Raw genomic sequence first — 23070 nt, 5'->3', positions numbered from 1 at the left:
GGGAAAAAATAATGTACTGTTTCAAAATAACTTATGATAGAAGTCAGAAAACCATTTGTCTTTTCCTACTGCCTGAAAAAACCTCATTAGAAGTAAGGAAGTTAAGAATTTCCCGTAAGCATATTCCCTTTGGCAAATAATCACTTCTTCATTTCTTAGGCAGCGATTGCTATGGAATGCCCTTTATTTGTGTTATCTGCTGCATTGTCTGTTCTGGTATACAGTAAATGTGTGTGTGTGTATATGTAAGTACATTTAATAGTAGCTGGTTTAAATATTAAAAAATTGCTTAACAAAATTAATTTTACTGACAGATGTTGATTGGATTAAACCATCAGCAGTGAAGTCAGCTGGATTACAGTCTTCCTTTCCCAAGCCTTGATTTGTATACATAAACTCAAGAGGCTAAAGTGCAGAGAACATACCAGCAATTAAATACAGGCTGTCCAGTATGCTCAATGTGTGAGTCTGGACATCCTATACAGCTTGTCCTGGAAGAACTTCTTTTTCCCCTGTGGAGTAGCAATGTGTGGCTTCATTTAATTTCATTGCAGAAATGGCATGCTGTTACTGTAGGCACACATTGTATTGGGCTCTGGTGGAATTTCATGGTAAATCTGGGAAGTTTTTTTCAGAGTGAAAACAAGATTGCCTTGTGGGAATAATACTTCAGTTTGTTTCAGGGAAAGGCTTTGACTATAAAGCACTATAGCATGCAGTGGAGGAATGCAGGATAGTCTGAAATGAGAAGCTTGGTTTTGCGTTGTTGAATTTCAGAGGAGAAATGGTCAACAGAGGAGAAATTGTCGACCTGAGCTTTTTTGGTAGTAATAGTTATCTTGTCAAGAGAGGTTCTGGGTGTGGGCTCCAGATGGGACATAAGGTAACATAAGGCTTCCAGTTTCATTTTTTAATTAAAGTGAAAAATACTAAATGAAGCATTGCCACTCATGTTTTTCTTTTTGAATGGATTCCACAGATAAGGGGTTTTTTTGTTATTATATATCATGGCTGCAAAAGGCCAAAAAAAAAAGGTAATTTGTGCCTTTGCTGTCTGTCTGAGATGCTTGTTCCTGAAACTGTGCTTACAAATAGCACAGTGTGCAATGTATATTGTAAGCTGTTACCAAGTCCATGAAGAGTGTTGTTTGGTGAAGGGCGGGGAGGGGAACTGGAGGGTATCTGAAATGGAAATGTGTAAATGAGTTCGTTTTGTCTTTCATTGAGCTCAGATACAAATGTTTGATAGTAAAAGGTCAGGAAGGGCTAACGTGGAAGTAAAATCTCTTCCCCTTGTAATATGTGTAGATTGTGTTTGTGTATGCATGTATGCACATACACACAGAGCTTAACTTTTGAGCACTTCTTGGGCATCCAGGGAAAGCGAAGATGAATTATAGTAAATTGGGTGCTTATGGGATTGCCTTGCTCTTAATACCATGTGCAGCTTTAAAACTATTTTTGGTACTTTTTCCAGTCTTCACAGTTACGAAGGGGTCAGTTCCTGCACAAAAAGTGCTGTGTCTGATGTAGTTTTCTGTGTTAATTGGACAATTGTTAGGGATATTTTGAAGGGAAAACAGTCCCTTTAGCTACTGCAGCTCTCTTCATCCTGTTTGCAGAGTCCTCCCTTCTACTATTCAAGTTTTTTCCAATTTCCCAGTCCCAAGTCTTAGAGGTATCCTTGTCAGGGAGAGCTTTTTCACAATATCTGATCTATCCTTTCTGTGACAATTTGCTCTAGTCCCAGCTATAAGCACATAGGCTGGGTTGGCTGCTGCTCATTATTCTGATCCTAGAGAACTCCTTCTATATAAAACCTCTGTATGTCTGTTTTCTTTGGAGATTGTTAGTTTTCAGGGTGTTTAGTATCTATTGGTGTGGGTAGCAACAATAGAGTGTCTTAAGAAAGAGAGTTTGTGCAATTTCCTTATTTTTATCCGAGGGAAAGAAAATACAAGTCCGCATTAAAGAATAACTTCTCAGTATTTAAATATGTGTCCAGTATCACTATTCAGTATGTTATTAGAAATGCATTTATGAAAGTGTTTTTTGATATATTAAATGAAATTATTGTTTTTGCAAAAGAAGCAACTGCTGCACATGGGTGGGAAAAGTACATGGATATGTAAAAAGGCTGGAGGAGGGAGTGAGCCTGACCTGCATGGAAAGGTAATGCACATTATTGGTGAAGCATTCCAAAACTCAGGCAGTGGGATGTAGCTGTTGTAGTCAAAAGGGAAAATTGAGCCTTGTGTCCCTTTAATGCTGAGTCTGATAGCACAGCAATCTCACTGGTCAGTTGTGAGAGCCTCCAAAGTAGTGTTAGGCAGTAAGAGCTGTCAGCAGATCGTAGACTTCATGTGCTTGTTGTGTTGAGGAAAAGATGATCCAGTCCCAATGTATTGTGAACCTGGGAGTCAAATAGGCAAAAAATCATTCTTCACACCAGTGTGCATTCTGTCTGATCGTGAGCTTCAAGCTTCTGTGTTACAAGCTTTTGTGTGCATGCTCTTCTTTACATTATCTCTTGCTAAATGCAGTGTGAAATGTCCATCTTTCACTAAAGGTTAATTTTTTGTTTCAGAATTCTTCATTTTTCTGTGTTGTGACTCATCATCCACAAATAGAGTTTAACTGCATGTCTTAACCTCTGGAGACTTTTTGAGATAATCATGTGGAACTTAGGGAGTATGGTATTGAGGAATACCTTCAAAGCATCAAGAGAAAAAAGTATTAGTTGAGTTTGAGCCATTTCCCAGAAAATGAGTATTGTACGCCAGCACTGAAAATCCTAACAGCTGAAGAGGATGGAGATACTTGCTAAATACATGCTTCAGAGATTGGAAGGTTTAGAAGGAAGAGTGGTTTGATGAATCACTCCAGAGAAGGCATAGCAGATTGTCCACACTGTGCGCTTTAAAACATTGCAGAAGAGGAAAAGAATACTTTCCTAATTTAAAAAAAAAAAAAAAAAAAAAAAAAAAAAAAGACTTGGAAATCAAAAGCGAGATCTGAATCCAGTTTGGAATAAACAGAGCAGGATCATACTTCAGGTATCGTTTCACTGTAGATCTGTAGCAGAGATAATTTCACAGTACCAGAGAGTCACACAGAATGTTAGGGGTTGGAAGGGACCTTGAAGGATCATCTAGTCCAACCCCCCGCCAGAGCAGGACCACCTAGAGTAGGTCACACAGGAACATGTCCAGGTGTGTTGAATGTCTCCAGAGAAGGGGACTCCACAATCTCTCTGGACAGCCTGTTCCAGGGCTCTGTCACTCTCACAGGGAAAAAGTTTTCCCTTACGTTAATGTGGAACCTCCTGTGCTCCAGCTTGCACCCGTTGCCCCTTGTCCTGTCATTGGACATCACCGAGAAGAGCCCAGCTCCATCCTCCTGACACTCGCCCCTTCCGTATCTATAAACATTGATGAGGTCACCCCTCTGTCTCCTCTTCTCCAGGCTAAAGAGACCCAGCTCCCTCAGCCTTTCATCATCAGGGAGATGTTCCACCCCCTTAATCACCTTTGTGGCTCTGCACTGGACTCTTTCAAGCAGTTCCCTGTCCTTCTTGGACTGAGGGGCCCAGAACTGGACACACTATTCCAGAGGCGGTCTCACCAGGGCAGAGTAGAGGGGGAGGAGAACCTCTCTCGACCTACTGACCACAGCCCTTCTAATACACCCCAGGATGCCACTGGCCTTCTTGGCCACGAGGGCACCTTGCTGGCTCATGGCTGTCCTGCTGTCCACCGGGACCCCCAGGTCCCTTTCCCCTACACTGCTCTCTAACAGCTCAGTCCCCAGCCTATACTGGTACATGGGGTTGTTCTTTCCCAGATGCAAGACTCTACACTTGCCCTTGTTGTATGTCATTAAATTTCTCCCCACCCACCTCTCCAGCCTGTCCAGGTCTCGCTGAATGGCAGCACAGCCTTCTGGTGTGTCAGCCACTCCTCCCAGTTTTGTGTTATCAGCAAACTGGCTGACAGTGTCCTCTGTTCCCTCATCCAGGTCATTGATGAATATATTGAACAGTACTGGTCCCAGTACCAACCCCTGAGGGACTTCACTGGATACAGGCCTGCAACTAGACTCTGTCCCATTGATGACAACTCTCTGACATCTTTCCGTCAACCAATTCACAGTCCACCTCACTACCCGATCATCCAGACCACACTTCCTCAGTTTAGCTGTGAGGATGCTGTGGGAGACGGTGTCAAATGCTTTACTGACATCAAGATAAACCACAACTACATTTCCATGCAACTAAGAGGGTCTAGTTATCTTTTTAATCCAGAGTTCCTTTCCCTTTGCTTTCTCTTTCCGTTCTTCTCCTCTGCTTTATCCCTATTTGCAATTTCCTCTCTATCTAGAATTCTCTGGGCTGTCAGTTTTTACATCCTCACTTGTACAATAAGAGATAGTACGGAAAGGCAGCTGGAATATTTCTGTGGTGGCAGCATCAGTAGTTTCCACACAACAATGAATGGATTAACTGTCAGTCTCCCAGATTTTATTCCTAGCCATCTGTAAGTAATTCATGTCAACAGTTCTGAGCTTAATAGAAGAGGTGTCACTCACATCTGTGGGCATTGATTCAAAACCCGTAGTTCTGTAGGAGTAAGAACTGCATCAAACGGTTAGGATAATTATAATCGTCAATGAAAAGGGTCTGATTGGCCTGAGTTATTATAAAGGCCTAATTTGATATGTTAAATCCAGGCATCTGGTGATTTCTTTAATTGCCTGGAAAATAAAGGTGTAACATGGGAGGTCTTGCTTCTTACATCAAAGTGATACAAGCCAGTGACAATTACAACAAACAAACAAACAAAAAGTGCAACTTTTTGCAGGGCTGTTTAGCCTTTCGTTTGTTTGAAACCAAACTAATAATGACCTAGTTTGTGACCGCAAATACCAGTCTCCAGTCTCAGGACCTCTTTCAACTGAGGAGCAGATCATGTGCATTTCTAATCCTAGCCCATCTAATCCCATCTAGTCTGACACCCTTGATTGATAATCTTTCCTTTGTAAGTACGCTCACAATTGCGTCTCTTATGTTTTTGTCAGTCTGATTCAATACATCAATTGCTCTGGTCCTGATTGTCTCCTGGTAACATTTTTAGACCAAAGAATGTAGTAAATCATTAGCTATCTGTCTGCTCCTTCCTGCATGATTGTCTCTGCCTATAGCTTTGCTGTTTTTTTGTGGATTTTCTCTGTATAAAGTTTGGGGCTGAAGGTGAAAACCTGCTGAAATTTTGCATTCCTAGTTAGACTGGAAACAAGTATGTTACTTATGAAGTGAAAAACTCCTAAACACTTACCATGCTACCCTAAAAGGTATAAATACTGAAGATATGTCTTGGTAAAATAAATTCTGTATGTACTTGTGAAAGCTACTGTACAAGAGGAGTTTATGCTACAGAACAGGTGCTTTGAAACAGTCTGAGCAGAATTTCTCTTTGAAGTGTTGTTTGCTCTCATTTCATTTCTGTCTGAACATATATGTGATGCGTGTTTGTAGCAGATGGTATTTGCAGCAATATTCAGAGTTTTCACAGAATTGAACAGGCAAAACACATCAAAAAAGCTAATATTTGGACTTTTTCTTTCCCCCATGTATGTGTGGGGATTTGTGGGAAGAGGTCTGTAAGTGAATTTTCAGGTGTGGATGCTCTTTTAGCTCCTTGCAGAAGATGCAATGTCAGATTGGAACTGGTTCTGTCTGCTTTCTGGTAAATACCATTTTTTCACGCAAGTTCAAAAATACTTCACTGATAAGATGTATTTCAGGCAGAGGTCAGTGGTAGTCAAGTGCTCTTTCAGCTGAGGATTAGTGTTGTATATGTGGAAGAAGTCATGGTTTTAATGACTGTTAGGCATAGAGTTGTCTGTGTGTTACTTTTTTTTTCTGAATCAGCAAGTAATAACGCAAAGTGCTCGGACCTGAACTCACAGAGGCTGGTAAGTGAAGGATTAAGATTGGTCCTCACAGCACAGTGTTCAGGCAGAAGAGAATGACAGTACAGGCATTTATGCTCTGGCTGTAATTACTATGAAGGTTTTCCCACACACTTGAGCACAAAGAGGCCTTCCTTCCTGGCAGAGCTTTTAAAAGTGAAGTAAAGAAGACTGAGACCTTCACTCCTTGCTTTTCTTAGAATTAATTTCTTTGGCTTTCTTAATGTTATTTCTCTTCCTCCAGCAGTCACTGGTGTTGTTGAATTGCTTTGTTGCTCACTTTTTGCATGCTCCCATTTGTGTTCCATTTACCAGCACCTGTCTTTCCTGGTTACTAATAGCCAGGTGCTATTTGCATCTCTCTACCCTCTTCCAGATTTGCCTCTTGCTATTTGACTCCTGCAGGATCTTTTTCCACCCTTCTGCTCTGGTCTCTAGCATTTGCAGGTTATTTCGAGGAATCTTTCCCTTGGGATGGGAAGGAGATTGTGCGAGTAACCTGGAGGTCAGTGGAGCAGCAGCGGCATCCAGTGGCTTTCTCTGTTTATCACAAGTTGAAATTTCTAGTGCTGAAGTATGGGGAAATTGAGAGTCTTCACTTCTCCCGTCTCATTTCTGATTTGAATATCATTGAGTATCAAATCAGATATGTTGAAGACCTGGATGCCACTGTCTGCTAAGATGTCACACTGAGGCCAGGCCCCTGTAGTGCATTTCACAGTGGGAGTTCCCAGGCTCTGGAAGTCACTGGCACTGTTAGGCTTCAGAGGAGAACTGACCTGTCAGGAAACCTGTTTCCCTCTAGGTGTGAGAACAGTTTTTTTCAGATGCCTCTGTGCTGTTATTGATACGGTGTCTTATGCTGCTGGGATTAATGTTAAATCAAGTGCTTACTGTACATTCGTTATCCAAATAAAGAACATGTGATCAGTCTGAGCAAGGGAGGAAAAGCAGTCTCCTCAGAAAGCCCAGGACTTAGTTATGGTGTTTGCTCTGTGTGTGTTGCAGTTTTTTGTTCTCTTTCACTCCTACTCGTTTAGAGTGGACACTTTTGAGAAAAAGGCTGCCCGCTATTCTGTGGATGTATGGTAACTGCATGGTGGCCTTGTCTTTCTGAAAGTTCAGAGTGCATGACAGAAAAATTGGTGTAGTTACAGGAAAAAATGATACTAAATCTGTCTTCTTCCTTCCAAGGAGGCTACTGTGTTAAGACTTCTTTCCTTGCCTGAATACCTGGCATAATAGCTTTTTTGTTGTTTGCTGCTTTTTTTTTTTTTTTTTGCCAAGTGTTTTATATACTCATGAATGAAATGCCTGATTTTCTTGCTAAGCAGTCTCAGAGATTACTTTTTTTCCTTTCTTGTTATGCATTTTAATTCAGGTCTCATTTTCTATTTGGCTGTGCTCTAGTGAGTCTTTTTTGCCATCCGGTCTTTTAATAAAAATGTATCTGATTTAAAGAATACAAAAATGAACATACTCTTTTGCTCTGTGTTGGTACAGAAGTCTTAATACTGCATAGCTTGTAGACATTACTGTGAAACAGGTAATAGCAATAAGCAGCATTTAAATACAATTTACCACACAGCCATTTGTAAGAAAATTTGTTTTAGAGGACATGCAGATTAATCTCTTTTTCTTCTTCTGTGCTGTAGAAGAACAAGCTTTCCACAGCATTTCCATATTTAATGACAGTTTGGATTGGGAGAAATTAGTTGGGACATAAACTAGTCTATGAGTGAGGCATCTATTTGTCGAGTATGTGGAGAGGGAGATACCATTAGAAAACAGTTTTATGTCAGTTTTAATAATCAAAAAAAGAAAAAGGAAAGGAAAAAGAAAATAAAGGGCTGCAAAGTACATAAACAATTACACTTTAGTTCTGTATAACTGCCTACATATAGGAATTTTAGAGACTATGAATGTATTAATTTATTTTGGTGACAACTTCATGTCCATGTGCTACAAGGGGGCCTCCGTGAAATGGTAATGAAGTTTGCATACGGAAGAAGTGTGGCCTGAGTTGTACTTGCTTTTACCATCAGGGTATTACACCAACTACTGTGTGAATATTTCTGAAGTATCTACCAAGGCTGTCCTATAAATCCTTTTCATTTTTTCAGCAGCCAGTAAGGGCTTTTCAGCTTGGAATCTGTATGAGCTTGGTCGTGTAGTGAATGTAGTAAGAAAATATGGCAGTAGGACAAAGGAATGGCTATTTGAAGGCTGGCGAAGGAAAGGAGCAAATATGTTCACTGTCAATCTGAGTTGTGACGAGAAGGAGCTTTGTTCTTAGCTCTGGAAGAATACTTGATTATCTTGTCATGTGAAGGCAACTGCTCTGTGTCTGATGACAGCAGTGAGAGAACTGCCTAAAAAAATGAACAAATGAGTTGATCTTCCTGACAGTGCTGTTTCTCTGAGACATAAGCCAACTCTTAAAAAGGTGCAAATTAACACAGGTATGTTGAGAAAGGTATCTCTGGTTGCTACAACTGTACTCGTACATGCTTAGTTCTGTGGGCTTCATTCTTTTAATCTAATGTTGTTTTGGAAAGTGTTTTGGTGTGACAGTGTTATTTAATTTTGTTTATTATAAAACAAGGAAAAATCATAGAACCTTAGAATGGTTTGGGTTGGAAGGGACCTTAAAGATCATCCGGTTCCAACCCCCTGCCATGGCAGGGACACCTTCCACTAGACCAGGTTGCTCCCAGCCCCATCCAGCCTGGTCTTGAACACTGCCAGTGAGGGGGCAGCCACAGCTTCTCTGGGCAACCTCTTCCAGTGTCTCACCACCCTCACAGGAAAGAACTGCTTCCTAACATCTAATCTAAATCACTTTTTCAGTTTGAAACCGTTACCCCTCATCCTATGACTACACTCCCTGATGAAGAGCCCCTCCCCACCTTTCCTGTAGGCCCCCTTTAAGTACTGGAAGGCTGCTGTAAGGTCTCCCCGGAGCCTTCAACACCTTTTAAAAAGCAACCCAAAGAAATAATGACCCAAAACATTAAGGTACAAAAAAGATCATTTTCCAGTCTAACACAGAAGCTTTCTTAAAATGCCTTCTTTAATGAAGGTTGTTGTATTCAGAAGAGCATTTTTTCCAAGTTTGTTGGCATACAGGTAGCCTATTTTTCTTATAAACAGTGCTTTTAAATCTGCTTGACTTTATTTGCAGTTTAGTGAGACTTCTAATCCATGAGATCCAATGATATACAAAGTCTTCAAGTTGATTTGTGAGTGACTTATTCTTTAGAAGATAGGCCGTTGCATGTCATGAAATCCAGATGCTGGCACCCAAGCTGAAGGAGGGTATAGAACTGGTGGCAGAAGTAGTGGAATTGGGGCATTGTTTATTGCTCCTCGGTTTTGGTGGTGTAATACTGTCATAACCACACTTTAATGAAAGACTTTGACCAGGAATACAGGAATACATATACATGGTACAAGTTTAATGTATTATTACTAGGAGGAACATCTGAAGCAGAGCAAAATGTCTTTTTTCATTGGCTCTTTTGTCTGGATTTGTCACCTGGTATGAAAGATTCTAGTCTTCAATACAGTATATACTGAAGATCCTTGTGTAAGAAACAACGCTGTTGCATATGTATGTTTTTATATATAGGAATGTATCAGCAGTCCGATGGAGTTAATGAGCTTGTTCCTTTGCTGTCAGGAAACTGTAATGAAGTTTTAAGGTCCTCTTCAAGATCTGTAAAGTCATTAGGATTAAATTGTTTGACATTGAAATGCAAACCCAGCAAAATATTTCGTTTTCATTAGTCACAGTACTTTATGTAATGCTGGCTGTGTGTTTAAGGACTTCACAGTTATTAGCTCAGAACGTGCATCTTCAGTTAGCCTTGTATTTTATTTTTAGGAGCTGACACAATTAAGGGAAAACTTACTACTTAGCTTGTGCCTACCTTGTTTTGTTTTTCCTGTTTTTAAAAAAAAAAAAAAAACAGAGAAAAAGAGAGAAATAAACAATTTATCCAAACATTTTAAGATTTGTATGAAAAGTAATAACTGTTTCCATTTTGTGTTTATGTTTTTCCTCACAGAGGAGGAATTATTCAGTAATTTGTCCATATTCAATGAAACATGCGTGAAATGGCAAAGGAAAACTGGAAGACCAGGAGTGCAGGAAACGTACAAAGTAAGTGGAGGAGTATTTGAGACTGGGATAGGTTTTGTCCTGGTTAATCCTGGTGAGCCAGCAGTGGAGGCTTGTTTTGTGGGTTTTGTTTGTATGGTAGTTTGTCTCATTCTTTCCAGTGAACTGCCTAGAAACCTAAAGGTGGCTGAGTTAGGAAAGAAATAAATCCCTGTCCTAAAATTAGGTGAAAAACTCAAAAGTTGTTGGGATCCCATTCCAGTGAATCACCTAAACATCTGCTTGAAACTATAAGAAGTGTTTCAGCACGAGTTTAGTGAAATTCTGTTGTAGAGCTGAAGGTCATATTGAGATAGAAAACATTGTGAAACTTGGGCTGTGTTCCTAACTGATGCGAACATTTCAAGTAATCAGTGTATTTCTTGCAGATACTGGATGTAACTTATTTTAGAAATGCAAGGTATATTGAAATACCATCTTTGAACATTTTAGAACTGTTTTTCATGGAAACTGAAAGCAACCTTGGTAACTTATTGTGTTTTCCTCAATCCCTTCATGGCAGGCTATATTGAAAAGAACAGGAAAACACACCTGATTAACACGTGGCTTAGAGGCTGGTGTCATTGGTGGAATTTCAGTTTCTGTGATCATGGGGAGATTTACACGGCACCAGGCCTGCTGGCGACAGATGGAGTTCAGCTTTCCAGAAAGGGGAAGAGGATTCTCACATATCTGTTAGCCGAGCTTATAGAGAAGGCTTTAAAGTAGGTTCAAGGGGGGAGGAGGACAAAACATGGCCCACCAGTGACAGACCTAAGGGTGGCATGCTGATGTTGAGGGTGAAATCGATAGCCCATCTCAAGTGCATCTACACGAATGCACGCAGCATGGGAAACAAACAGGAAGAGCTGGAAGCCATTGTGCAGCAGGATAGCTGTGACTTGGTGGCCATCAGAGAAACATGGTGGGACAACTCTCGTGACTGGAGTGCTGCAATGGATGGCTATAAGCTCTTCAGAAGGGATAGGCAAGGAAGGAGAGACAGTGGGATGGCTTTGTATGTTAGGGAGTGTTTCGATTGTGTAGAGCTTAATGATTGTGAGGACAAGGCTGTGCTTATGGGTAAGGATGAGGGGCAAGGTCATTGAGGCAGATATCCTGCTGGGAGTCTCTTATAGACCACCCAACCAGGAGGAAGAGGCAGATGAGGCATTCTGCAAGTGGCTGGCCGAAGTCTCTCAGTCGTTAGCCCTTGTCCTCATGGGGGACTTGCACTTACCAGATGTCTGTTGGAAATACAACGCAGAGAGGAAACAGTCCAGGAGGTTCCTGGAGCGTGTGGAAGAGAACTTCCTGACACACCTGGTAAGGGACCCAACCAGGGGAGGTGCCTCACCTGACCTGCTGTTTACTAACAGAGAAGGACTGGTGGGAAATGTGGTGGTCAGAGGCTGACTTGGTCTTAGCGACCATGAAATGACAGAGTTCTCTATTCTTGGTCAAGTTAGAAGGAGAATCAGCCAAACCACAACCATGGACTTCCGAGGGCTGACTTTGAGCTGTTCAGGACACTGGTCGAAAGAGTCCCTTGGGCGACAGTCCTGGAGGGCAAGGGGGTCCAGGAAGGCTTGACATTCTTCAAGGAGGAAGTTTTAAGGCACAGGAGCAGGCTGTAACTGTGTGCCAGAAGATGAACTGGCAGGGAAGACAACTGGCCTGGTTGAACAGGGAGCTTGTGCTGGAACTCAGGGAAGAAGGGAGGGTTTACCACTTTTCGAAGAAGGGGCAGGTAACTCAAGAAGAGTACAGGGATCTTGTTAGGTCATGCAGAGGGAAAATTAGAGAGGCAAAAGCCCAATACAGCTGAGGCTGGCCACTGTTGTGAAAGACAACAAAAATGTTTCTACAAATACATTAACAACAAAAAGAGAGCCAAGGAGCATCTCCATCCATTTTTGGATGCGGAGGGGAACACTGTCGCCAAGGATGAGGAAAAGGCTGAGGTACTTAATACCTTCTTTGCCTCAGTCTTTAACAGTCAGACAAGCAATCCTCAAGGTAATCAGCCTCCTGACCTGGAAGACAGGGTCCAAGAGCAGAATAAAGCCCCTGTAATTCAGGAGGAAGCAGTTAAAGACCTGTTTTGCCACCTGGACATCCACAAGTCTATGGGGCCAGATGGGATCCACCCAAGAGTACTGAGGGAGCTGGCGAAGGAGCTGGCCGAACCACTCTCCATCATTTGTCAGAAGTCCTGCTCAACAGGGGAGGTCCCAGATGACTGGAGACTTGCCAGTGTGACACCCATCTACAAGCAGGGCCGGAAGGAGGATCCAGGGAACTACAGGCCCGTCAGCCTGACCTCGGTGTCAGGGAAGGTTATGGAACGGTTCATCTTGAGGGCGCTCACACTGCAGGTGCAGGACAACCAGGGACTTCAGGCCCCACCAGCATGGGTTCATGAAGGGCAGGTCCTGCTTAACCAACCTGATCGCCTTCTATGACCAGGTGACCCGCCTAGTCGATGAGGAGGCGGCTGTGGATGTCATCTGCCTGGACTTTAGTAAAGCCTTTGACACCATCTCCCACAGCGTTCTCCTAGGAAAGCTGGTGGCTTATGGCCTAGAGAGGTGCACACAAAGCTGGGTAAAAAACAGGCTGGACAGCCGAGCACAGAGAGTGGTGGTGAGTGGAGATAAATCCAGCTGGGGGCCAATCACAAGTGGTGTTCCCCAGGGCTCAGTATTGAGACCAGTCTTGTTTAACATCTTTATTGATGAACTGGATGAGGGGATCGAGTGCTCCCTCAGTAAGTTTGCAGATGACACTAAATTGGGTGGGAGTGTTGATCTGCTCGAGGGTAGGGAGGCTCTGCAGAGGGATCTGGACAGGCTGGATCAATGGGCCAAGGCCAATTGTATGAGGTTCAATGAGGCCAAGTGCCGGGTCCTGCACTTGGGTCACAACAACCCCATGCAGCGCTATAGGCTTGGGGATGAGTGGCTGGAAAGCTGCCCCGTAGAAAAGGACCTGGGGGTGCTGGTCGACAGCCGGCTGAACATGAGCTGGCAGTGTGCCCAGGTGGCCAAGAAGGCCAACAGCATCCTGGCCTGTATCAGCAATAGTGTGGCCAGCAGGAGCAGGGAGGTGATTGTGTCCCTGTACCGGATTGGCACTGGTGAGGCCGCACCTCAAATGCTGTGTGCAGTTTTGGGCCCCTCACTGCAAGAAAGACATTGAGGTGCTGGAGCATGTCCAGAGAAGGGCAATGAAGCTGGTGAGGGGTCTGGAGAACAGGTCTTATGAGGAGCAGCTGAGGGAACTGGGGTTGTTTAGTCTGGAGAAGAGGAGGCTGAGGGGAGACCTTATTGCTCTCTACAACTGCCTGAAAGGAAGTTGGAGCCAGGTGGGTGTTGGTCTCTTCTCCCAAGTAACAAGCGATAGGACAAGAGGAAATGGCCTCAAGTTGTGCCAGGGTAGGTTTAGGCTTGACATTAGGAGAAACTTCTTTACTGAAAGAGTGGTCAAACATTGGAACAGGGTGCCCAGGGATGTATTTGAGTCACCATCCTTGGAGTTGTTCAAAAAACATACAGATGTGGCACTTGGGGACGTGCTTTAGTGGGCATGGTGGTATTAGGTCAATGGTTGGACTTGATGATCTCAGAGGTCTATTCCAACCTAATGATTCTTCTTCTTCGAATAAACTACTTTTTTTTTTTTGCCATCTATAAACGTAAGAATGAAAGTTAAGATATAATTTCTCAGAAACAAATAGTTCAGTCAGTGTTATTGAAAGCCAAAATAATGTGATAAGAATTCCTGTGTTTTGTGAATGACAACATCCCAAGAAAGGTTGGGTTTCTGAGCAATTATAGAGGGGAAAAAAGAAAAAGAGGATTGCTTAAGATCTCCAGGGTGGATAGGATAATATGGAAAATACGTTCCAAGGTTGGGTGATAATTTTGGAAAACTACCTGTCTTTCTCCTCCTGTGTTGTAAACCAACGTAGTTTTAATTTGAGTGTTTTTATTGAGCACTGCTGAGATGGAAAATAACAAGTTCCCAATTACCCTAACAGTTCAAAACCAGTGCTTTTAGTGTACACAGTGGTAACTGGCAAGCTGTGGATCTCTGGCATAATGTGCTCTGTGTGCATACTTTTGCCTGAATTCAGCTACCTGCAAGACACTTCAGAATAGTCAGAACCGAGCATGATGTAGGCATAGGGTGCATCCAATAAAGTTCAGAGTACAGTCTGGACTGCCTTGAGCTCAACTAGACAAATTTTGCCTGTCCCTTCATCTCATGCAAACAACAGGTTTGTTTTTCACTGCATGGGACGATCTTAGGGAAATTTGTCTTTTACTGTTACTTGACATTCAGTGTTAACTACTGCTTCTGTAGGGCAAGGGGCAAAAAAAACTAGGAAAAAAAAGAAAATAGCAAGCAGATGTAGTTTCTGTCTGTACTGTAAACAAGAAAGCATATTTACTCATACTTTACTTTGTGTCGGAGGTGTTTGTAGGGTCCACATTGTAGATTCCTGCTATTTGTTGTAAAAATATATGAAAAAATATTCATAATTTTAATAGTCAGAAGAAATTAGTGATCTAATTTGTTAAGCCGTCTTGTTGCACCAAAACTGTCACAAGTCTTTTTATTGAGCTGATATTCTAAAGCAGATGTAAGCCTTACTTGAACTGGTATTTTGATTTTTGGAGAGCCACCACCAATTACACTATCGTTTTTGTTAATCCTTCAATAGTTTCAAATACTGGGCCAAAGATGGGGTGAGAAGACATTCTCAGAAGATGCAATATTTAACATCACTACAAGTGATGATAATCCAAAGGTGTGTTTAGATCTCAACTCTGGGAGTAACTACGTGGTGAATATTACTACCAACTCTTCCACAAACATCCCTGTCTCAATTACAGTAGCAGTTCAAACAAAGGGTAGGTTGTGTTTTGTATTCTTTGTGCTTATAGAAGAACTTATTGTGCTGCAGCATTCTCTGTTTTGAGTCTAGGAGACAGGATAACAGGCTGCCTCCTAGACTGTATCATGCTTTATGCTGACTGTACACATGTACATCAGCATCCTCTTTTTCTACAAGACGTTTTTCTTTCTGCTCACTGTGGCATTGAATCTATGAGCAAACAGAGCAGTGGCAGTAAGTGCCCTTCAGAAAGATTTGGCCAACTTGCTTCTTCAGGTTTTGTCGTCTGGCTGAGGCAGGATTGGTGCAGTGGCATTCCTGGCTACATGCTGGAACTTCAGTCTATGGTACAGTGCTTACTGGTTTCCATTCCTTGTCTTGAAAACTGATCCTCTGTCTGTGTGAGAATTCCGTTTTGCTGAGCTGTGTGATACTAATCTAAGTGATGTGAGCATTATAGATAATGTTCCTGTGTTTAGCAGTGATGTGCAGTGATCTGGCAGTTTTTCAGTAATTGTAAAGAAGGCATTTTCTAACAGCAGGTTTCTGTAGTATTTTGGTCATGGAAACTTTGAGCTTGCCTTCTGACATACTAATTCTGATGAGACAGACTTGAGAAATAATTGCCTTTGGAATCCACAAAAATGCTTTTTCTCATGTGCTTTTTCCTAAAGGCCATCAACTGTGACATTAACTATGATAACTTTATTTCCATAAGAAGATCTGAACCCCTGTATCTTTCTGTCATTATAACCTCTCTAGGTCTAGACAAATAAATTCTGTCTTTATTTCCTGAATAGCATGCTTGGGTTTTTCCAAAAGCCATTTTCTGTGGGAAATGTTCATGCTTTATTTACTGTGCTTGCTTATTCAAAATGAAATGAGATTCTACCTCCTTCTCAGAAGAGAATTAAAATAAAACCATTTGTGGTTGTTTATTTTCAGCTACTTGTACTCAGTTAAGAAAGTGGTGAAGTTTTTGTAATAAGTTGTTCCTTTTTGTTGTCTTTACAGTAAAGGAAGCTTTCAATAATGTATTAATTTTTAATGATACCTGCTTGAAATGGCGAAGAAATACCAGGGGAACTGATGTGGAAGACAAATACTCAGTAAGTGACAATCTGTATTTTGAATCTAAAAACGAATTTATATCCACCAGCTATGTGAAAAACCTGTAATTTTTCATACACTCACTGTTACCATTCTAATAATGTCTCTCATAAAAACCCAGGGAGTAAACTTGTATAGCACCCTTCAAAAAAGAAAGAAACCACCACGTTCTTTTGTAGTCTCCTGTTTCTTGCTTATTTTTTCCCCTGTTGTGCTCTATTTTGCCTTCCCCACCTGTACATTCAACTTTGTTGTGTTCAGCCCTCAGAGAATTCTGTTCCAATTTCACAGAGTCAGTCCACTCTGTCTTGTGATATGCCTTCAATCTTCCCTTGTCCCAGCAAGGCATTTCTACATGAACTGTCTCTGCCATGGCTCTTGAGCACCTGCTCTTGTCTCAAATCTCCATGTGCTAACAGGTGCTCAGAGATTATCTAAAGGCATAGGATTTATTTAAAGGAAATTTAGCACATGATTAAAATGCAGCAGGCATTTTAGTTTTCATTAACAGAGGAATGGTCAGGAGAGGCCTTAAGTTAATAACTTCTTGATCACTTGGAGTATCAACCACAAAACAAATACATGTAAAACCCAACTGAAACAAAAAAACTCCATGGGTCTAAATCTTGCCAGAAATATAGCTGTCTGTAGGCAGATAGATCCTGGAGTGTACTTGGCATTTTGACATAGGTCAAAATGACTTGATTTTGACTTGATCCTCAGGGTCAAACCCAAGAGGTGTTCATATGAGCTTACTTTTATAACCCATCACTTCATACCATAAGGGTATACCACAATGAAAGTGCACTATTACTGGAAGCCTATATATTAGCAGGAAATCAAGACTTGGGGGAAGTTACAGTACTAAGAAAAAAAGAGGATAGACTAGGAAGAGGAGAAGTGAAAGAACTAGGACAATGTCAGAGCTGATCAAGAGGGACTGCAATTCCTGTCAAATTCTGTAAGCAGTTGAATTTGAATAACTGTCAGTGCCAACATTTTTGGCACTCCGTATGCGGTGGTGTGTGTTTCTGGTATTTCTTCTGGTTTAGAGCATGACATGATTGAATGCAAGTGATACATTAAAACATTGCAATTTCCGTGCTGTGATTGTTTGGTTACAGTTTCATGTGCAAGGCCAGCGTTGGTATCAGAAGGAGTTCTTTCATGAAATGACCTTCAACCTTACCACACACAAGCAGGCTCCAGAAGTTTGCTTTGATTTGCAGCCAGGCACCAATTACTCTGTTAATATTTCCATCATAGCATTGAATTTTTCACTGCTCATTTCCATGACAACACAAATCACAGGTAGGTCCTGCCATTTATTTTCTCTATTTACAGAAGCACCTACTGGGTGAGTGAGGGGCTCAAGTGAAACAGCATTGTTGATCTCAGTGTTGTATGGTGGGTTGTCAGAGTGCTCTTTCCGTGCTTAAAATTGTTAATTGTTTTCACAGATTTCATAGGGCTGACAGTCCAGCAGCAGAAGGGGTGGAGAAATGGGGGCGCACTGTTTTGAAGTGTCTTTGGCAGGCTGGGGAACAGATAGTTTTGTGGATAACACGCAAGATTGGTATCTAGGGCAGCTGGTTTAAATTCACTGTTCTATTAGAGGCTAAGTCACTTTTTCAGTATGAGTTCTGTCCACTGTGAAATGGAGATAATAGCACAACTGCACTTTGTATGGGTATTTGTACCAGCGGATATCACTAAAGTCTGCAAGGATCCAAAGTACAGAGAGTCCTGCAAGTACCTCAGACAAGAACCTTCATCTCTAATGGGTAAAGTACAAAACATAAGAGGCATTTGAGCAAATAAGGTTGAGTTTTGGCTTCACTATTTAGCAAGGTATTGTGTGGCACTAAAATACTGTAATAAAAAACATCTGTCATTTTTTCGCTCATTTTTTATTTAGAACGGTTTTGCACCATCCCTATACTGTCAGACTTTCTGTATTAGCTTATTACTATTACACTGTGAAGTGCAGTGTTTGGTGCTAGTATCATTCTTCCCGTTGGGGCCACAGATTGGAATAGGTAAGAAACGTGGAAGCTCTCTGCGTGTCTGTAACTCTGTTCAGCCACTAGATGGAACCGGTTCTCTTCTCACTGCTTATGAAGACCGGAGTTTGTGGCCATGTTGAAATGGATAGCGTTACTATATTTTTAATAGTAAAGCTAAGGTTTTTAGCTTCATGAAAGGCAAAACATCTGTTTCCTAAAGCTACTGATCAGGATATACAATGACCTAGTTTGGGGTTTTTTTAAGTGAAATTACAGTGATGAGTTGATAATTAATTTTCAGGAGTTTCCTAGCTGTCACTCAGAAGTAGTGTCAATGAGTTCGCGAGTACATGTAGCTTTGTGAAAACTACTAAGCTGTCTCAGAATTTGGTTAACTGAAGTAATTTTTTAATATATACTCACGATAAAGGCGTAGTGCTTTACTCTGTCATCCTGTGATATTTCCTAAACACTGCAGGATTGCATCAGGTCACTTACTCAGCAGAGCTCTAGAGAATACTTTGCAGCCAGTGCTGTGTGAGTGCCTGGGCAGCTGGCATGTTTTCCTGTCTGCTGAGTTAGTGCTTAACGAATGTGCATGCACAGCCCCAGAAAAGGTCTTTGAGTAAAAGTTAGGTTATTTCCATTTTGAAAGAAGATCCTGCTACACAAGCCATTTTATATCTGGTAGTTGCTTTTTTCGGTGAGCAATAAATGTAGGTGTTGCTTTGTCATTAGCAACCTTCATCCAAAACTTGCCGTGGAAACAGTCCTTATTGTGTTTTTTTAAACAGAAACAGTAAAATAAAAGTAGGGTTTTTTGCGGTTGAAAATGAGTGAAAATTAACAAGCCAACAGCAATCATGCTGCAAAGCTCACCAAATAAGATGTTAAATTTGTTGCTATTTCAGCTTATCTAAGGTGGAAGTGGTACAGTTGAAATAGTTCTTCTGGCTGTGTCACTTTGACTTCCGTGCCTTATGGGAATTGCACTACCTGTACAAGCAACTTTATTTATGTAACAACTGCTTATAATTTTAGAGTAGGTATGTAATTTGCTGCTTCATTTGTTCAGTTGTGATCATGTACATTGTTAAACCAGATGGTTGTGTTTCCATGGTGGGTGGAAAGACCTCAATTTATCTGCCAACTTAAGTCTGAAAAGCGTTTTTTGACTCTGGTGGTTTTCTGGCCAAATGTTATGTATAAATGCAAGATATGCCTTAAACACAGAGGTTGTAAGCAAGCTGAGACTTACAAAAGTGTTTTATTGTTGATGTGCTGGAGGTGGTCTCATTTGGTGTGTGAGGTTTCATATGATATCCTTTAATAAATGCACAGTCAGTTGATCTGTTTCCCCAGCTGGGGGCAAGTCCAGGTGTAGTATCTCCTTGACTTCCACATATCTCCTGCATTTTGAGAGTTCAGGAAATCTTAACTGTGGAGTTTCAACTACTGTGAAGAGACATGTCCCAGGCAATTGGATGAACACTGCCTCACAGACTTAGTTTCCTGACAAGGGTAGTCAACTGTGCAAATTCTTAAAGACTGTTGCAGAATACAGTAATCCTGTAAAGGCTTTCGATAAGTTTGGGTCTTTTTTTTTTCAAAAAGAAAGATTTGTAAATGCATGTTAAGCTTTGCTTCTATATCCTGAATATGTATAATTATAAATCTTCTGAATGAGAATATATTATATCCATAGTATTTTGAAAGAAAAAAAAAAAGCAAGAACTTGGGACTTAAAAGCCTGCTTTTCTTCATGGCAAGTAGCATCCTTTAAAAATCGTTCTGCGCTGAGCACAAAGTTTGTTTTGCCAATCATCTTGTGGATGGTAAATATAGTCTAGCAAATGCTTCATGGATCATTGAAATTCTGCACCTTTTATGCTTCCAGTAATGGGCATCTTGCGCAGCCCTTTTATGTCTTCCTAGCTCATTTTAGAGTAACTCTCAGCACCTGTCTACTTGAGATAAGAAATTGAGTCAATTATGAAAAACAATTAGGTGGTGATTATATTGTAGTTGTAAAAAGATGGTAGCAAAATTGTCTTTTAAGCAAGAGGTGAGTTTGTGCCTGTTTCCAAGGAAGGAAAGGAGTGTCTTGTGGTTGTACTTTCTCATTCGTTATTTTTGTTGGGATTATGCTGCTTGCAAGTGGCTCTATTCCTTTTCCTTTTTGAAGATGACGTACTAAGGCATGTTCAGGCAAGGCATTGTTCTTAATTTCATTACCTGTTTTCTTATATGAATTTAAGAAGACCAAATTTTGTAACCACTTTCATGTATTTGAAAACAGAATAATAGAGAAAGAGCTAGTGGTTTTGATTCTAATATCCTAAATAAGAGTAACTTCTTCAGTTGAGCTGCATTAAAATACTATTGATATTTGAATCTGTTTGCAGACTTTGCTTTGGGATAGATTATTTATGATGGATGGGACAAAATTGTGGTCTTTGGGAAGTTTGTGAATGCCTACATATTTACAGTGTCTGGCTAGCTTTTTTTTAGTTTAGAGCAGACCACAGTGACCTAAGACATCATGCTTATAAGACTGAAAATTTTCTGGATGCTAGAAATAAACCTTTTGTGCTTGAATTACTGGGTTACATTTCCTTTTTGTAAAATAATTCATACTAGATTCAGTGATGATTTCTCGTTATTCTTTCCTCCTCTCAATTTTTTTGCTTAGAATCAAGGTGATTTTGAGTTTATTCTTTGCTTACTGTTCACACATGCTGTCATTTGTAAAATATTTGTGCATGTACTTCCCAGTGGGTTTGGGTAGGTTTGACCTCGAGCCTGTGTACATCAGACAGTTGCAGTAGTTCCTATGTTTCCCAGCTGCTATTCTTTTTCTTTTAGTCAAGCATATACCTGCAGGCCACGTTCTCTTGTGTGTGTATCCTCTCTCTCTTCATGTGAACACATAAGTCAGTAAACTCACAGGCAGGGAGTCTAGAAAGTGACTTGAATTGGAAGAACTATTTCCATCACGTACTAAGTGTAATCTTCTAGAGCCCTGCACTTCTATCTTAGTATGTGAAAAATGTACAACATTACAGATCAGGTTGTGATGCCCAAGTTGTTTCCCTGCCCATGGATGTACAAACACAAATAAAATACACATTATTGTTCTGCATTATTGTATCATGCTAAAGATTTACACTCACTTTTTCATAAAGGGACTTCTTTAAGGTCTGGAAAAGGAGGGAAAAACCAAATCTGCTTTCCAGGGGGGAAGTGAAAGGCTGTTGGAGATGTGATCTGACAGCTTTTACTCTGACAGCATATCATGTACCTCCAGAGAGAGACAGTTCATTACAGTGTGCAGCTTCAGAGCATGAGTCTTGCAAAGAAGGGAGTTTCTTATTTATGTAATGGGGAAAGGGGAGTGATTAAAACTTAAGTATGATTTTTTTTTTTTTTTAGGTAAGGAGGAGATTATCTGCTAATCATTTAAACACTTTCATACATATGTTCATGCATGCGCTTTGTATTTTTATGCAGACACCATTGAATTGCATGATATTTAAGTTTGCATGAACTTCGCTTCTCCGTTATTTTTCTGACCTCCTTCATAGCAAGATTTTTGAAGTCATGATCATTCTGATCACCTCTATCATTCTGTTTACAAAGCACTTGATATAGATGGCACAGTCTATGCTTTATAGCCAGTGCTTCACAACCTGAATGAAATTTTTTGCTTTTTTAGTCTGTCCCATCTGTGTGAACTGGGGGTTCTTTAGTATTGCTTCAGGTAGTCCTTTAAAGATTTATAGTGGTGTATCTGCATCAGCATTTATGTTGTCCTTAACTAGTTAGCGTGATTAGCACTAAGTGAAATGTATGAAATGCAAAATGGAAACAATACAGGAATAGGCTACAATGGGGAGAAAGATAAATTGTAAGCTCTTTTCAGCTATGAATTTATACATGAAAAAGTAACATATACACCCTGCTAGTATTTCCATTTTTAAGTTACAATCATAGAATACTTTGGGTTGGAAGGCACCTTTAAAGGCCATCTAATACAACTCCCCTACAGTGAGCAGGGGCATCCTCAGCTGGATCAGTTTGCTCAGAGCCCCGTCCAACCTGACCTTGAATGTTACCAGGGATGGGGCCAGGTCTAGCTGCCCTGACCACCATTTAGACTGTTTTTCCTTTGGATGGTCAAATAAACGCACGTTTCAGTTGCATTGCTGCCTGCAGGTGCTCAGTTCATTTGGCCTGGTGACCTAGAAGTTAACCAGGCTGATGAAGAAGATGATGCGATAGGGCACTGATGCTGCCCCCGGATTTCCCAGGGACCCAGAGTTTAGTGCTAGCCGTGGACCCAAAATGACTCTGTTCTCTTTGGCCTTAGGAGAGCCCTGTGTGCAAAGCTTGTCTTTGCACAGCTGAGGTAAATGGCACCTTTGGCCAATAGCGCACAATATTACTGTGACAGGATTTCTGAGGAAAGTCCTCACAGAGCTGATTCATGTGGCTAAAGGGCAGAGAGTGAAAATGGAGTTGCTGAAGGTTGATGAGATGGAAAGCAGCTGCGTGAAACTGAGGCGCCTGCAGGATGCTTTTGCTGTGGCTTGTTTGTCTGCTTCAGAAGGTTTCTCAGTGCTCACAATCTGAGCAGGGGAGACGTTGCAGCCCTAACATGAATCTCCTGTTTGTCTCAACCGTGGGCATGACACAGGAGTCTCCACCCTTTGTCAGCCTCACTGCGGCCCCGGGGGCTTTGCAGAGGAAAGAGCCCACAAAGCTGTTCTTGGAGCTCTCCCCTATCCCGCATCCTTTCTTATTTCTCCTTGGTGCCCAGATGTCATCTGCAGCTCGACTCGATACCGTTTCAGGCCCTTGCTCCACCACTGAAAACGTGCGATGGTGCACAAGGTGTCTTCACAGTCCGTTGTGAGGCT

At 41.3% G+C, this 23070-nt stretch overlaps 1 protein-coding gene across 1 annotated transcript in view; it reads left to right on the top strand.

Annotated features, from left to right (window-relative positions):
• SUSD1 (sushi domain containing 1) overlaps window positions 1-23070 on the top strand; it is a 56743-nt gene that overhangs the window by 12228 nt on the left and 21445 nt on the right. Inside the window, exons 8-11 of the mRNA XM_086479087.1 lie at window positions 10041-10135; window positions 14862-15051; window positions 16050-16144; window positions 17270-17456. Coding sequence (XP_086335213.1) covers window positions 10041-10135; window positions 14862-15051; window positions 16050-16144; window positions 17270-17456 — 567 coding nt within the window. The remainder of the gene's footprint in view (window positions 1-10040; window positions 10136-14861; window positions 15052-16049; window positions 16145-17269; window positions 17457-23070) is intronic.

This window comes from Leptosomus discolor, chromosome Z (genome assembly GCF_034619465.1).
Source record: "Leptosomus discolor isolate bLepDis1 chromosome Z, bLepDis1.hap2, whole genome shotgun sequence".
In the NCBI taxonomy this organism is placed as follows: domain Eukaryota; kingdom Metazoa; phylum Chordata; class Aves; order Leptosomiformes; family Leptosomidae; genus Leptosomus; species Leptosomus discolor.
The sequence above is the reverse complement of the archived record's forward strand: the minus strand, read 5'-3'. Positions and strand labels throughout refer to the sequence as shown.